We start from the raw sequence: 16,106 nt of genomic DNA, 5'->3' as shown, positions 1-16,106 counted from the left end.
ATAGTGGGAGGAGGCTGGTGAAGCTGCAGCACCCTCAGCTGCGTGGACGCCCAGAGCCTGGTCCGGCTCTAATCCGCAGACCATCTGCCGCAGGGCCATGCACGCACCGTAGCGCAGTGCCCCCCCGCCCACTGGATGCCGGCAGCCCCAGCTGTGACAGCCACACAGGGCTCAGACGCCCCCAGTTCCTTTGGGGGCACAGTCACCTCATCTGAAAGCCACGGTCTAGACAGGGGTTGTGGGTTTTTGCTGTGTTAACTTCTCCCTAAGTGTGAAAATTTCAAAAATCCTTAGTTGGAGAAAATTTCGGGCTACTTGAGAAACTTTAAGGAGAACTTGGGAAATGTGGGCATGGCCCTTCTTCCCACCAGTCAGAGGGCACTCGTGGGCTCCCTGGTGGGTCATCTTCCAGCAGAAGCCTTTTGGCAGCGATGGCTGCTCCCAGCGGCACGTATCTACTGTTGGGGGGGGGGTGCGGGTGGCCCCTCCATGGGGCGTGAGGCTAGTGGGGTGGAAACAGGAGGCACAGCCCCTGAGGGTCCAGTGTCTTGTGGTCCAGGCGGCCCCTAAGGTTCCATCAGCAGAGCGTCCTGCATGGACCTGGGAGCGGGTGAGCTGTGTGGCGCGTGGACATCCACCCTGTAACGCTGACATTCTTGCCTTCATTCAGTTGGCATTCTCTCATTTCCATTTTGAATGTATTTCCTTTTCTTGAATCTTCAGATGAAAATTAGCTAGAGTACTTCAATTGTGATTCCAAAGTGAAGGGAATACACGTAAATCCTTGTTGCATTTTACAGTAGGATAGATAAATTACTTTCTTTTAAACAGGTTCTTAAAGTGTGTCTTGCAGTACACAGAGAACCTGGCAGCTTACACCAGCCAAGACAAGAACAAGTGGGACGAAGCTGTCCATCTCACACATGCAGCCTTGTTGAAGATTTGGACTTTTACTGAGAAGAAACAGATGTTAACACATTTAGCCAAGAAATCCACAAGTAAAGTCATTTGATAAGTCAGGATGCCTTGGGCTCTGTCAGAAACCCGACCGACCATGTGGACTTCATAGCCTATGAATTGAGGACCCAAGGGCCAGGTGGGTGTCCAAGGGCATAGCATCTGAGGGCAGGTGGGTTCGGCACTCTGATCCATCAGGGCCCCAAGCCTCCTGCCCTTCAGTTCTCCAGTCGCTTTCCAGCTGCTGGTGTGAGCCTCAGGTGGATCACTTGGAAGCAGTGGCCGCAGCAGTTTGGGGCCTCGTCTCCCAACGTGTCCTGTCCAGAGGAGAGACTTCTAGCTTAGCTGTCACCCAGGCGTGGCTGGCTACATTTTACTGACCATAGCGCAAATCTTGAAATGATGGCTGTGACCAGCACCCTGCCTTGCATTCACGGGTCAGGCTGGGCAGACGTCCACCCCTGGACCAGCCACTGGAGCATGGTGGGAGGTGTTGGGCCAGTCACCCCCGTCCTTGGAGCAGAGGGTGAGGTGGATGGGCTGCAGATCTCGCTGGAGAGAGGTGGGAAGGCCCCTGGGCAAGCCTGCCAGTCAGCCTGTCCCTGGGGGTCCAGGTCTGGCAGGTTAGTGCAGCCCCTGGGAGGACAGATTGAGATGGGCCGTGGACACCCCCAGGTCAGGCTCGTGGGAAGCCCAGGCAGCCACCGCAGGAGGCTCCTCATCTGCTCCGGTAGCAGCAGCAAGGCCCATGGTTCTCCAAGAGCCCCTGCAGGGCTGCCCTGAACCCAGAGTCTGGGTGCACTCGCCTGTGCCCCTCCTCCGCTGGCCACACAGCCTCCTCCTGGCCTTGCTGGCGGGTCGGTCTCCCAGGAAGGGTGTCCTGCCGTGTGCTCCAGCTTCTCTGCCCTCGGAGGTCGACAGGGAGGCCGCCGTGGGGCGGTGGGGCAGTGTGACCACAGACTTTCCTGGTCCAGCTGTCACTTCTCCAGTTCAACAGCGGCCACCCCTCTGTAACTGAACTTGTGGGTAAAGACGGGGATGCCTCCCGCTTCTGTCTGCTGTGATGCAAGCCCCCCACGCCATTGCCCCCCCCTCCCAGGCTAGACTCAAGTTACAATTATGATTTGGAGGATAACCACTCGTAACCCTGCTGGTGTTGGCGCTGGAATGGGGTGGGGGGCAGGGAAGAAGCAGCTGGGGCTGCGTGGTGACCGCGGGACCCGAGGCTGGGCTGGCCGCTGGGCTGAGGAGGCTTCCTGTCTCGTCGCCGCCTCCTCCCTCAGCCACTGGCCTCTGGTCGCCGGCCCTCACCTGGTAAGTCGACCCAAACCTCACTCCTCAAAGAGCTTTCCCGCTAGAAACCTCCTAGTTATGGGAACTAGTTGTCCATTGCCTTTTACCCCTGGAGATGGGAATGCTGAGAGTTTTCCCAAGGCCCCCGCCTGAGCTGCAGCTGTCCCCAGGTGCATGGGGAGCAGGCCCCCAGTCATAGCCCTTTGTCCTTTGCTTCCCTGGCAAGGCTGCTAGGAGGGCCCGTCTGTGGCAGCGTTTTCTTGAGAACAGAAGCCTCCAGGCCAGCGGGCAGCCAGTGCACCGCCCCTGGCCATGGCTCCAGCAGGCCAGAGGTTGCCCCCACACCTGCCTCCGGGACTGTGGACCTCTCAGCGGGGATGCAGCTGTGAGCACCGCCGTCCCTGTTGCATCATCCAAGGGCTGGAGCGTGTGCTGAGTGGGTGCTGCCCTACTCGCTGAGCGCCAGTGGCTGATGTGACGGGCTGGGAGGTACCTGCGTCACCTGATGCCGGGGGCGGGCCCTTATCTCTTCCTCACGCCCCTGCACCCCTCCAATCCCCATGTGTCGGTCCCCAGGCTCGTTCCCCTGGGCCCCTGAGTGCTGACCTCACTGACCCGGCATGCTTCCCATGGGTGTCCCCTCACCACGTGGTCCTTCGTGGCGCTTGACCGAGAGCAGTCCCCGTCCCTGCTGTCCTGTGGCCGCCCTGCGGCTGGGCACTGCAGCTCTGCCCTGCAGGTGGTGTCTGTGGACTCTGCAGAAATCACAGAAACTCTTCATGCTTTGGCAGCCATTACAGTAGGCACACAGGAGGAGGAGTGAGCCTGTGGCTCTGTGACCCCCATCTCCCAGCGAGCAGAGCCGGCTGCTGCGCAGTGGGGGCGTCGGCAGCTGGAGAAGGGGTTTCTCGAGGGGGGCCACCTGATGGCCGAAGGCTCAGAGGCGCCTCGACTGGCTCCATGAGGAGGAAACTCGGAGCTCCGGGCAGAGGTGGAGTCCTGGTCTGTGTGGGGGTCCCTGGGTCCTGGGGGGCGGGTCCTGGCCTATGTGGGGTCCGAGAGCAGCAGGGAGCTGGCTCTCACAAGGACAGGAACTGCGAGGCTTTGCCTGGGAGCCTCGGTCTGTGCTGTGGGCCTGTGTGTGGCTCCACCTGGCTCCCGTGTCCACACGGATGCATGTCCACCAGGCCTGGTGGCACCCAGACCACAGGGTGAGAGCCGCCTTTGTGTCCACCTGCAGGTCTTACTCTGGGTCTCGTGCGAAACCGGCCACTTGGCAGGTGAACTGGTTAGCGGCCCCAAAGCCGGGGTCAGGACGCAGAGGCCCCTTGGGTGTCTCCTCTGCCCGGGTGGCAAGTGAGGTGCCTGCCTGCCCGTCCCCGGGGAGGGTGTCCGGGTCTGCTGACTGGAGACCCGGGCTGCGACGATCTGTCCCGGAGCAGCGTCGCATCTGATTATGTCAGCGCGTACGTCGCGTCTGATTACGTAGGCTCCCGTCCGCGCTTTCCTGCCGCCACCCCTCTGCTCCGCAGGCCCCGTGACTCCCTGTGGCTTTCAGCGCGCTACCGGCTTCAGGGTCGTGGGGAGTTCATTCTGCCTGCTTCTACTCGCCCTTTCCGCCACGGCCGAGGGCTGGGGGACCCACCGTCCTTCACGGCGAGGTCCAGGTCTGAGCTGGGGCCGGGGCCACGGAAGGGCCGGGTCGCTCTGCTGCCTGTCTGCTCGCAGCCAGACCCCCAGCCCTTCCACAGGTCAAGGGCGGCCTCAGCGGCGGCCCTGCCTACCTGTCTAAGGGGCGCTGGGACGAGGTAGCCACCAGAGGCCTCTCGGCTGTGTCTCTCTGACCGGCTCTGCCTGCAACCGTCACAGGACCAGGCGGGCGAGCAGGCCCAGAGAGACCCCTGCCTTTGCTTCCTGAGCAGACCAGCTACTCCTGCCTCGGGGCTTCCTCGTGGGCTGATGGGGATTCTGACGCCAGTGCGCTTGCTCCGTGGGCTGCTTTCTCTCCCTGATCCAGCTTCTCACTCGCTGTCCCCTGACTGTTCAAGGAGACGCAGAGGTTCCCTCATTTTATTAACCCCAGCCCCTGAACGGTATCTCAGTGTTGGTGTGTCTTCTCCCCAAGTCTCTCCCGTCTTAGTAAACAACCTCCACCTACTGATCAGACCCCAAGGATTTCTCCCATTTGAACTGTTCCAGGAGGTCTCGTTTCTGTCAACCCAGAAAGCGAAAGTGTTAGTCACTCAGTCGTGCGGACTCTGTGACCCCATGGGCTGCAGCCCGCCAGGCTCCTCTGTCCACGGGATTCTCCAGGCAAGAATACTGGAGTGGGTAGCCTATCCCTTCTCCAGGGGATCTTCCTGACCCAGGAATCGAACCTGGGTCTCTTGCATTGCAGGCAGATTCTCTGGTGAGCCACCGGGGAAGCCCCTGTCACCCTAGATGTCTGACCAAATGGCTTCTCTTTAGGGAAGTTCTGTGGACCCACAAGGGGAGCAGCCCCGCACTTGAGAGGCACAGAGGGCGCAGTGGGCTCTGCTCTGAATTACAGGCTGTTTTTCTCTTCCTTTTACGCTGATGGTTCCCAGACCCTGGTCCCCTGGACGGCTCAGCACCAGCACCACACAGGCCGTGTCCACTCACCAAAACCCTCCCAAATGTCCAACCCCAGCCCCTCAGAGTCAGTCCTCCACCCGATCCCCTGGAGATGGTCTCCTGCCTGCCCGCCACCCTCACGTGTCCCACCTGGCCTTCCAAGTGGGCAGAGTTCCCACGGGAGAGTGTGGCCAGATGCCCACCTCCAGGGGTGCTGTCCACGTGTCCCAGGGTTGCAGCCTGGGCCTCCCGCAGAGAGCGGCATGGGTCCTTGGTGTCACCGTGTCTGCAGGCCTTTCCCACGGGTCCTGGGCAGCAGATGGCAGCCGCACGACGCCTATGACGAGTGCTCCACTGGCTGGGGGCCGGGCACTGGGCACATGGCTGCTGCCCGTCTGCCCACCCTCGGGAGGCCGCATCGCTCCTGCCTGACGCAGGCCGGGCCCTGTCCGCAGCATCCACCCCTCACTGCAGCCTGTGTCCTGCCAACCACCTGCTCCTGGAGGGAAGACCCTGCCTCTGTCAGATGCATCCCTGCGTTCCCCCGGGCAGCAGCCACAGCCAAGGGGCTAAGGTCCTTGTTCTCAGAGGAGGTCCCAAGTGGGCTCTGACCCTTGGGCGGGGGTTGGGGGCAGGAGGAGGAGGCCAGCTGAGCACTGTTCCACCGGCAGGAGTCGCGGTGAAGCTGGGGCTGGCTCTGAGGGGCCGTGGTGTGACGTTGACAGTCACGGTTGAGAAGTGGCCAGAGGCTCCTGATGCCTGGGAGTCTGCGCCAGGCTCCCCAGACTCTCTACATCCTCTGCCTGCCCAGTACGTCCCTCCGACGGAATTGCTGGGGAAAGGAAGGAGGTGAAGGTTAGCTAGATCTGGTCCCCACTCAAGGCAGCAAGCTCTCCGAGCTGTTCAGAATGAGGCCGCGATGGAGCGGCTGATGCTGCCGTGGGGGCCCGGCAGAGGCCCCGGGCTCGATGCCGGACACGCCCAGACTAGAGCCTGGCCCTGTCTACCAGTCACGGGCTCGGTCCTTTGCCCCGAGCTTTCTCCCGGGAGGCGTGTGGAGAGGAGCACCCCTCCCGGCTAGGGTGCTGCGTTGAGCACGTGCGAGGCGCGCCAGCCCCTCCTGACCTGGGCGACGGTCCGTCAGTCCTGCCGGCCTTCCCTGAGGCCCGGAGGAACGACGGTGCGGAGACTCGGAGGCAGTCACGCCCCGCGCGTGTGGAGAAGGCCCCCACCCCCACCCCGAGTCTCAGCAGACGTTTCTGTGCACGAGGGGGACAGGACACAGCTGCCGCCTCTTAAGTCCTCATCCTTCTGCTGAGCTAAGAATAGCCCTGCCCGGCCCGGGCGGTGCCCTCGGGAAGATCTGCCAACAGAGCTGGAGCCGACTGCGAGGAGGCCCCGCCTGTGCTGGCCCTCAACGTGGGACGCGGGGTGGAGGGGGTCGGGGGACCCTTTCCCAGGGATTCCGTGGGGAATCTGCTCCTGTGAATGAACATTGGGTTTCTCACGTCAGAGATGCTCTAAGCGCTGTTGGTGACCTGCTGGGCCTGTTTCGTGGAGTTGTGCTTCTTCTGTGTGGACGCGGGGTGGCGCTCTTTAGCAAAGCCAGGCCGAGGCGCCTGCGGAAGGCAGAGAAGGACTCCAGGAGAGAAGGGGCCGGAGTCTTTGATCCAGGGGGACCTGCCCCGTCCTCTCCTCCTGCCTTGCCTGTCCCCGGCCGTGAGTTTCCATCAGCCAGGCAGGTTCCAGTGGAGACAGGCGCTCCATCCCTGGGAGGACAGCCCAGCAGGCTGAGAGCAGTCTGCCCGGGAGAAGCTTTGTGTGCAGATCGGTTGACTTCCTACAGAGGACCGCGTTCAGGATTTGCTGTGGGAAAGGTCTCCTAAGCTCACCTTTATTATGAGGTGCAGAGACCAACCCCCACCTCGCATTGCGGGGTGGTTGGGATGCTGAGAGGAGCCCGCAGGGTTGCAGGCTTCCCGAGAGCATGGCCACAGCCAGTTTACAGCCGCACTAAGTAATTCCAGCCAAACTGCATCCCCAGGCGGTGTGCATGCCCCAGTGTTAGAGTCAAGCTTCACCTCCAGGGAATGAACATTGTCAGGGCCCCAGGACCCGGGAATGGGGCACCAGAGTGAGTTAATTCGGGACCCATAAAGGGTCCAAGATCAGATTTGAAATCTTTCCCAAGAGCCTGGTTGAAGCAGAAAGTTCTGATGTGTCATTCGATTCCTTTAAAGAAAGAGTGTTTTAGATTATGTTCGTAAAAGCCACCTTTGCGCAGCCCTGACGCATGGATTACAGCCGGGTGGCCCAGTACGGGTGTAAGGACTGGGGTGGTGTTCCTTCCAGGGCGCCTCGTGGTCCTCACGCGTCCACGTCCATGCCCTCCCCTCCCCTGGGTAGGACTGCTCCTTCAGGACTGAGGAGGCCTGGGGAAGTTGTCTCCAGCGGGAGGGAGCATCTCAGTGGGGCTGGTCCTTCCCCGCAGGGTGCACGGCCCTGGCCAGTGTGGCCCTATGATGTGAACTCTCGTCTCCATCAGACAGTAACTCTGTTTCTAGAGGGCTTCACAAGTGGATTATCTCGAACAAATTCCCCCAGCAGCCCTGTGAAGTCTCAGCCCCGCTGCTTTACAAGTAGAGAATGCACCCGGAGGTCCCGGTTCTTACTGAGTCAGATTCCTGTGTTTCCGCTCATTTCCTTCTCTTCTTCCTTGTTCAGTTCAGTCGCTCAGTCATGTCCGACTCTTTGCAACCCCATGGACTGCAGCACGCCAGGCCTCCCTGTCCATCACCAACTCCCGGAGTTTGCTCAAACTCATGTCCATTGAGTCGGTGATGCCATCCAACCATCTCATCCTCTGTCATCCCCTTCTCCTCCTGTCTTCAATCTTTCCCAGCATCAAGATCTTTTCCAATGAGTCAGTTCTTCAAATCAGGTGGTCAAAGTATTGGAGTTTTAACTTCAGCGTCAGTTCTTCCAGTGAATACTCAGGACTGATTTCCTTTAGGATGGACTGGCTGCATCTCCTTGCAGTCCAAGGGACTCTCAAGTGTCTTCTCCAGCACCACAACTCAAAAGCATCAATTCTTCAGTGCTCAGCTGTCTTTATGGTCCAACTTTCACATCCATACCTAACTACAGGAAAAACCATAGCTTTGACTAGACTAACCTTTGTCAGCAAAGTAACGTTTCTGCTTTTTAATATGCTGTCTAGGTTTGTCATAGCTTTTGTTCCAAGCAGCAAGCGTCTTTTAATTTCATGGCTGCAGTCACCATCTGCAGTGATTTTGGAGCCCAGGAAAATAAAGACTCTCATTGTTTCCATTGTTTCCCCATCTATTTGCCCTGAAGTGATGGAACCAGATGCCATGATCTTAGTTTTCTGAATGTTGAGTTTTAAGTCAACTTTTTCACTCTCTTCTTTCACCTTCATCAAGAGGCTCTTTAGTTCTTCCTTGCCTTCTGCCATTAGAGTGTTGTCGTCTGCATATCTAAGGTTATTGCTAGTTCTCCTGGCAATATTGATTCCAGCTTGTGCTTCATCCAACCTGGTGTTTCTCATGATGTACTCAGCATATAAGTTAAATAAGCAGGGTGACAATATGTAGCCTTGACATACTCCTTTCCCAATTTGGAACCAGTCTGTTGTTCCATGTCTGGTTCTAACTGTTGCTTCTTGACCTGCATACAGTTTTCTCAGGAGGCAGGTGAGCTGGTCTGGTATTCCCATTTCTTTCATAATTTTCCACAGTTTGTTGTGATCCACACAATCAAAGTCTTTGGCATAGTCAATAAGGCATAAATAGATGTTTTTCTGGAACTCTCTTGCTTTTTCTCTTCCTTGTAGTAGTTGAAAATTCTGATTTCTCTGGCTTAGATGAAAGTGAAAGTCTCTCAGTTGTGTCCAACTCTTTGCAACCCCATGGAATTCTCCAAGGCAGAATACTGGAGTGGTTTGCCTTTCCCTTCTCCAGGAGACCTTCCCAACCCAGGAGTTGAACCAGAGTCTCCTGCATTGCAGGTGGATTCTTTACCAACTGAGCTATCAGGGAAGCCCCCTAGATGAAAGTTACATACTAAAATGACATAACTAATTAAAAAGTATTTCATTCCACTATGGGGAAGACATTCTACCAGGGAGACTGAAGAATCCCGAAAGGCCACAGAGACAAAGGCACGAAGTGCTTCCGAAAGACACTGAGTCTGCAGTGAGCAGGATCCCCGGATTTCCTAAGCTCCCGCTGTCTCCCTCTCCTCCACCTGTAGTCTGGGCTGGAGTCATCACATTGGCCCTGGGGGCTGCTGAGTGAGGAGAGGGGCGAGGACAGGCCCTGAGAGGAATGACAGATAGAACAAAGCAGAGCCAGGAAGGTTGAGGAGGACCAGCTGAGGCAGCGGGGAGGCTGGGGGTTCAAGGAAGACACGGCCCAGAAATGTCCCTTGAAGTGGCCCAGGCGCATCCACGGCCCCGGCAGTCACGGTCAGGTGGGTGGGAGGGTGCGGGAGGCAGGAAGCACGGACTGTGCCTTGGGGGTTCAGTGGAGAAGGGGAGGGGTTGGCAGGGGCTCTGGGGAGAGCTCAGTGAGGGTCCAAGGGGACCGCTGCAACTCGGGGCTCAGCATGTCTGCGGGAGAAGCTGCATATTCAGGAAGGGGGTGCTGGAGCAGGTGAGAGGGACGGGGGTGTGGAGCCCCAGGCGAGACTCCTGGTCTCAGAGGAGGGAGGGAAAGCACGGTGCAGAGGGTTCCCAGGAGGAAGAAGGCTGGTGAAACGGGTGCAAACAGCTGAGTGCAGCGGACGCAGCAGGAAGGGAACGGAGAGAGATGGGAGGGGAGGCTGAGCGTGGGGACGTGCAGGTGGGGCTGGGGGCCATGAGGGCCATGGTCAGCAGAGGACGGCGCTGCCGGGAACCTTGGGGGCATGCCCCTCAGGGTGAGGCGCGAGCTGGCTCCGTCCTCCCTCTAAGGGAGGGTCGGCCTCGCTTACCTATAAATGGGGAACCCGAGTCTGAGTCTGACCGTCGCATCTGGGGCGGGGACTCAGGACAGCTGCTGGGAGCACCTGGGGCCAGTAGGAGGCCCGTTAGCTTCGTGCTGTTTGTCCCCGCGCAGCAGGAACGCAGGGGGTGTGAGAGTGGACGCCGGCAGGACAAACGCGGGGGTGTTGCTGCCTGCGGAGCTTGTGCAGGCCACTGGGTCCAGATGGCCGCTGCACGTCCAGCCCGGTTGCTGTGCCTGTCACACACCCTTGGGGGCCCCTCCCCTCTGCACCCCCAGCCCTCTGGCCGCCCGGGGACCCCTGAGGGCCCATGTGCCCGGCTCTGTCGGCTGAATCCCCAAGGTTCCTCCACCTTCTGCAGGCACCTGAGGGCCGAGGCCCCAGGACATCTCCACCCTGAGGAGGATGCCCACCCCCATGGGAGGCCCACGCCGGCACGCTGCTCCATGGTTTGTCACCCCCAAGGCCCCCACGTTCTCACCGTCACTTCACGTGGGTCAGCGGCTCTGTGAACCCGGCGGGTCTGCCGCTGTGGCCACCAGGACCTGCCCCATGGGTCTGAGAGGAAGCGGGCAACTTGTTCCCGCCAGCCCCTCTCTTCTAGGACATTCAGGACGGGAGGTCTGTTTCCTGAGGATGTAGTGGGGCGCATGGTTTTCAGACCAACTGGCTGCTGGCGAGGCAGCGTCTGCCTGACTCCCTCACTCACCGGTGACCACCTTCGGGCCCATCACATGCTTGGGTCCCAGTGGGCACTGAGGTGAAGGGAGCAGGTCAAAACCCACAGCTCCCTCTGTGCTGGGGCAGCAAACACACAGGCTCCAGACAGGGGAATCCGAGCGTGGCCGGGCTGCAGGGTTTGGGTGTGAGCCTCCACAGAAGCAGCACAAAGTCCCCATGTCTACTCACTTTGACTGACAGCTCTGATCTCTTCTCTGGTTGATTCCAGGAAAGGACTTTTGCCAATCTAATAGGTTTCCTATTATAATATGGTGGAGCTTCTGTTTATATTTTCCCCCTGACTATCTAGTTAAAGGTTTTTGCCCACTTACCTATTGGGTTATAGATCTTTACCTTTCTCATTGATTTCTAGAAGCTCTTTATATACTAAGGATGTAGTTTGTGATAGGAGAATACACACACACACACACACACATTTTCTCATTGTTTTTCTTACTTCTTAATTTGCTGATGTTAGATTTTATGAAGAAGCTTTTATCTTGGTGTAGTTGAATTTATAAATCTCTCTTTTGTTTAATTTGGATTTTCAGTTTTAATTAGAAGAGTCTTTCCTTGACTACAAGATTATATAGGAACTTGCCCATGCCCATGATTTCTGTTAGTACTTTTATGATTTTATGTTTAAATATCTGACTCATTTAGAATCAGTTTTGATGTACAGTGTGAGACGTGGGTGTGGCTTTTGTCTTTTATTATTCACTTTGTTGGAGAGTTGCCCAGCTGTTTTAAAGCCATTTACCCCAGTCCGTTTTTCACTACTGAACTGAGATGTCACCATAACTATATACTAATTTACCACATTTTCAGCACAGCAGTGGTCTAATAACTAACACGATTTTTCTACCTCTACTTGTTACTTTTTCTATTTGAACTTTAGAATCAAATTGTCTAGTTATATTCTCCAATATGCTATTGGAGAGGAGCAGAGAAATAGCTCCAGAAAAAAATGAAGAGACTGAAATACAGTATATTAACACATATATATGGAATTTAGAAAGATGGTAATGATGACACTATATGCAAGACAGCAAAAGAGACACAGATGTAAAGAACAGACTCTGGACTCTGGGAGAAGGTGACGGTGGGATGATTTGAGAGAATAGCATTGAAACATGTATATTAGCACATGTGAAACAGATGACCAGTGCAAGTTCAATGCATGAAGCGGGGCACTCAAAGTTGGTGCTCTGGGGCAACCCAGAGGGGTGGGGTGGGGAGGGAGGTAGGAGGGGGGTTCAGGATGGGGGGACACATGTGCACCCATGGGTGATTCATGTCAGTGTCCAGCAAAAACCACCACAATATTGTAAAGTAATTAGCCTCCAATTAAAATTAATTAATTAATTTAAAAAAAGAATAAAGAGGCTGAGCCAAAGCAAAAGCAGCACCCAGTTGTGGATGTGACTGGTGTTGGAAGTAAAATCTGATGCTGTAAAGAACAATATTGCCCAGAAACCTGGAATGTTAGGTCTATGAATCAAGGTATATTTGAAGTGGTCAAACAGGAGATGGCAAGAGACATTTTAGGAATCAGTGAAATAAAATAGACAGGAATGGGCAAATTTAATTCAGATGACAATTACATCTATACTGTGGGCAAGAATCCCTTCGAAGAAATGGAGAAGCCCCCATAGTCAACAGAAGAGTCTGAAATGCAGTACTTGGGTGCTGTCTCAAATGACAGAATGATCTCTGTTTGTTTTCAAGGCAAACCATTCAGTTTCACAGTAATCCAAGTCTATGTCCCAACCACTAATTCTCCAAGAAGCTGAAGTTGAACGGTTCTATGAAGACCTATAAGACCTCCCAGAACTAACACCAAAAAAGATGTCCTTTTCATCCTAGGGGACTGGAATGCAAAAGTAGGAAGTCAAGAGATACCTAGAGTAATAGACAAATTTGGTCTTATAGTACAGAATGAAGCAGGGCAAAGGCTAACAGAGTTTTGCCAAGAGAATGCACTGGTCATAGCAAACACCCTCTTCCAACAACACAAGAGAAGACTCTACACATGGACATCACCAGATGGTCAATACTGAAATCAGATTGATTATATTCTTCACAGCCAAAGATGGAGACGCTCTATGCAGTCAGCGAAAACAAGACCGGGAGCTGATTGTGGCTCAGATCATGAACTCCTTACTGCCAAATTCAGACTTAAATTGAAGGAAGTAGGGAAAACCACTAGACCATTCAGGTATGACCTAAATCAAATCCTTTATGATAATACAGTGGAAGTGATAAACAGATTCAAGAGATTAGATTTGTTAGAGTGCCTGAAGAGCTATGGATGAAGGTTCGTAATACTGTACAGGAGACAGTGATCAAAAGCATCCCCAAGAAAAAGAAATGCAAAAAGGCAAAGTGGTTGTCTGAGGAGGCCTTACACATAGCTGAGAAAAGATGAGAAGCAAAAGGCAAAGGAGAAAAGGAAAGATATACCCATCTTAATGCAGAGTTCCAAAGAATAGCAAGGAGAGATAAGAAGGCATTCCTCAGTGATCAATGCAAATAAATAGAGGAAAACAACAGAATGGGAAAGACTAGAGATCTCTTCTAGAGAAGGCAATGGCAACCCACCCCAGTGTTCTTGCCTGGAGAATCCCAGGGACAGAGGGGCCTGGTGGGTTGCCATCTATGGCGTTGCACAGAGTCAGACGTGACTGAAGCGACTTAGCAGCAGCAGCAGAGATCTCGTCAAGAAAATTAAAGATACCAAGGGGAACATTTCATGCAAAGATGGTCATAATAAAGGACAGAAACAGTATGGACCTAACAGAAGCAGAAGATATAAGAAGAGGTGGCAAGAATATACAGAAGAACTATATAAAAAATATCTTAATGACCCAGATAACCATGATGGTGCAATCACTTACCTAGAGCCAGGCATCCTGGAGTGTGAAATCAAGTGGGTCTTAGGAAGCATCACTACAAACAAAGCTAATGGAGGTGATGGAATTCCAGTTGAGCTCTTTCAAATCCTAAAAGATGATGCTGTTAAGTGCAGCACTCAATATGCCAGCTCATTTGGAAAACTCAGCATTGACCACAGGACTTGAAAGGTCAGTTTTTATTCCAATCCCAAAGAAAGGCAATGCCAAAGAATGTTCAAACTGCCACACAATTGCACTCATCTCACATGCTAGCAAAGTAATGCTCAAAATTCTTCAGGCTAGGCTTCAACAGTATGTGAACCGAGAACTTCCAAATGTTGAAGCTGGATTTAGAAAAGGCAGAGGAACCACAGATCAAATTGCAAACATCCATTGGTTCATAGAAAAAATGAGAGAGTTCCAGCAAAACATCTACTTCTGTTTCACTGATTATTCTAAAACCTTTGACTGTGTGGATCACAACAAACTGTGGAAAATTATTCAATAGATGGGAAAACCAGACCCCCTCACCTGCCTCCTGAGAAATCTGTATGCAGGTCAAGAAGCAACAGTTAGAACTGGACATGGAACCACAGACTGGTTGCAAATTGGGAAAGAAGTAAGTCAAAGCTGTAAATTGTCACCCTGCTTATTTAACTTCTATGCAGAGTACATCATGGGAAATGCCAGGCTGGATGAAGCACAGGCTGGAATCAATATTGTCAGTAGAGATATCAATAACCTCAGGTATGCTGATGACACCACCCTTATGGCAGAAAGTGATGAGGAACTAAAGAGCCTCTTGATGAAGGTGAAAGAGGAGAGTGAAAAAGCTGGCTTAAAACTCAAAATTCAAAAAATTAAAATCATGGCATCTGGTCCCATTACTTCATGGCAAATAGATGGGGAAGCAATGGAAACAGTGACAGACTTTATTTTCTTGGTCTCCAAAATCACTGCAGATGGTGACTGGAGTCATGAAATTAAAAGATGCTTTCCCCTTGGAACAAAAGCTATGGCCAATCTAGACAGAATATTAAAAAGCAGATATATTACTTTGCCAACAAACGTCTGCATAGTCATAGCTATGGTTTTTCCAGTAGTCATGTATGGATGTGAGAGTTGGACCATAAAGAAGGCTGATCACTGACCAATTGATGCTTTTGAACTGTGGTGTTGGAGAAGACTCTTGAGAGTCCCTTGGACTGCAAGGAGGTCAAATCAGTCCATCCTAAAGGAGATCAGTCTTGAATATTCATTGGAAGGACTGATGCTGAAGCTGAAACTCCAATGACTTTGGCCACCTGATGCGAAGAACTGAGACCTTAGAAAAGACCCTGATGCTGGGAAAGACTGAAGGCGGGAGGAGAAGGGGGTGACAGAGGATGAGATGGTTGGATGGTATCACTTACCCAATGGACATGAGCTTGAGCAAGCTCTGAGAGCTGGTGATGAACAGGGAGGCCTAGGGTGCTGCAGTCCATGGGGTTGCAGATTTGGACACAACTGAAGTGACCTGAATTGAGTCAGCTTCTCATGATAAAAAATTCAAAATCAAATATTCAGAAAAACCTGAATCCATCCTTATTTTTGTGGCTATTGCATTAATTTATAGAACAGGTGTGGAGACTGCAGCCTGTGTTGCCGAGTCCTCCTGTGAGGACGATGGGAAGCCTCTCCACTTGTCATGTTTTCTTGTATGAATTCTTTAGGACATTTAAAAGTGTTTCTCATCTCTTAACTTCTTAGGTTTATTCTGAGAAACTTTGTCTTTGAATAATTAAATGGGAGGTTAACTTCTTTCATTATATCTTTTAAAGCTATTAACTTATCTCTTTTAATTTTATACCCTGATATCTTGTTAAATGTTCTTTTTTTTTTTTTTTTTTTAGTTTGGTTGGTCATTATTTTCTCCTTTTTTAAAAAACAAATATGCCCCACAGTGTTTCATGTAAGCTGAATGCCATGAATATGAAACTTGCAGTTTGCAGTATCTAGAATCCAGGGGAGGTGAGTTAGACAGAAGTGATAGTTATTCCAATCAAACAGATAACATCATTACAAGCTGGTTTGTAGCATTTAAGTTTCTTTTTTTCTTAATGATTAGAGGTCCCATGTTGTCTCTTTATCATTATCATTATTTTCTCTTCATAATGTCTTTGGGCTGAGATAGATATATTTTGCTATGTTAAGAAAATATTTATATAATCCTATTTTATAACAGTTTTTAATACCAAATTTTATCAAATACTGTTTCAGCTTCACTGAAGATGACTATTATTTTTTTTAAATCTCTGTATCAGTTAAGAGGTAAAGCAAATACCTACTTTTGAAACCAGCTTTTTAAAAGATTTTGAATTTTATTTTGATATGTAATTAGTTTGGTTGAGCTCTGTAGCATGTATTATTGAGAATCTAATGTTCCGTAAGGACATAGTGTTTTTTCAAGCATTTGAAGTTCAACAGCCTCTTGAATTCACTTAACAAAACTTCATGGCAAAAAGCACAGAGATGTGAAGGCATGCCATTATTTAAAAGTGGACATTTGTTCTCTGGGTTTTAATGAAGGAAGTGACATGCAGTATGTTCATCTTAAACAAAGCGAGCGTCTTAAAGCGACAGGGCACAGAGGCTGGTATGTAG

At 52.5% G+C, this 16,106-nt stretch overlaps 1 protein-coding gene across 1 annotated transcript in view; it reads left to right on the top strand.

Annotated features, from left to right (window-relative positions):
* The window catches only part of ERMARD (ER membrane associated RNA degradation), a 33,922-nt gene extending 31,890 nt beyond the window's left edge, over nt 1-2,032 (top strand). The window contains exon 18 of the mRNA XM_065930962.1: nt 832-2,032. Coding sequence (XP_065787034.1) covers nt 832-1,012 — 181 coding nt within the window. The 3' untranslated portion in view covers nt 1,013-2,032. The remainder of the gene's footprint in view (nt 1-831) is intronic.
* Nucleotides 2,033-16,106: the final 14,074 nt, after the last annotated feature.

The sequence above is a fragment of the Muntiacus reevesi genome, chromosome 3, assembly GCF_963930625.1.
Source record: "Muntiacus reevesi chromosome 3, mMunRee1.1, whole genome shotgun sequence".
NCBI lineage: Eukaryota > Metazoa > Chordata > Mammalia > Artiodactyla > Cervidae > Muntiacus > Muntiacus reevesi.
The sequence above is the reverse complement of the archived record's forward strand: the minus strand, read 5'-3'. Positions and strand labels throughout refer to the sequence as shown.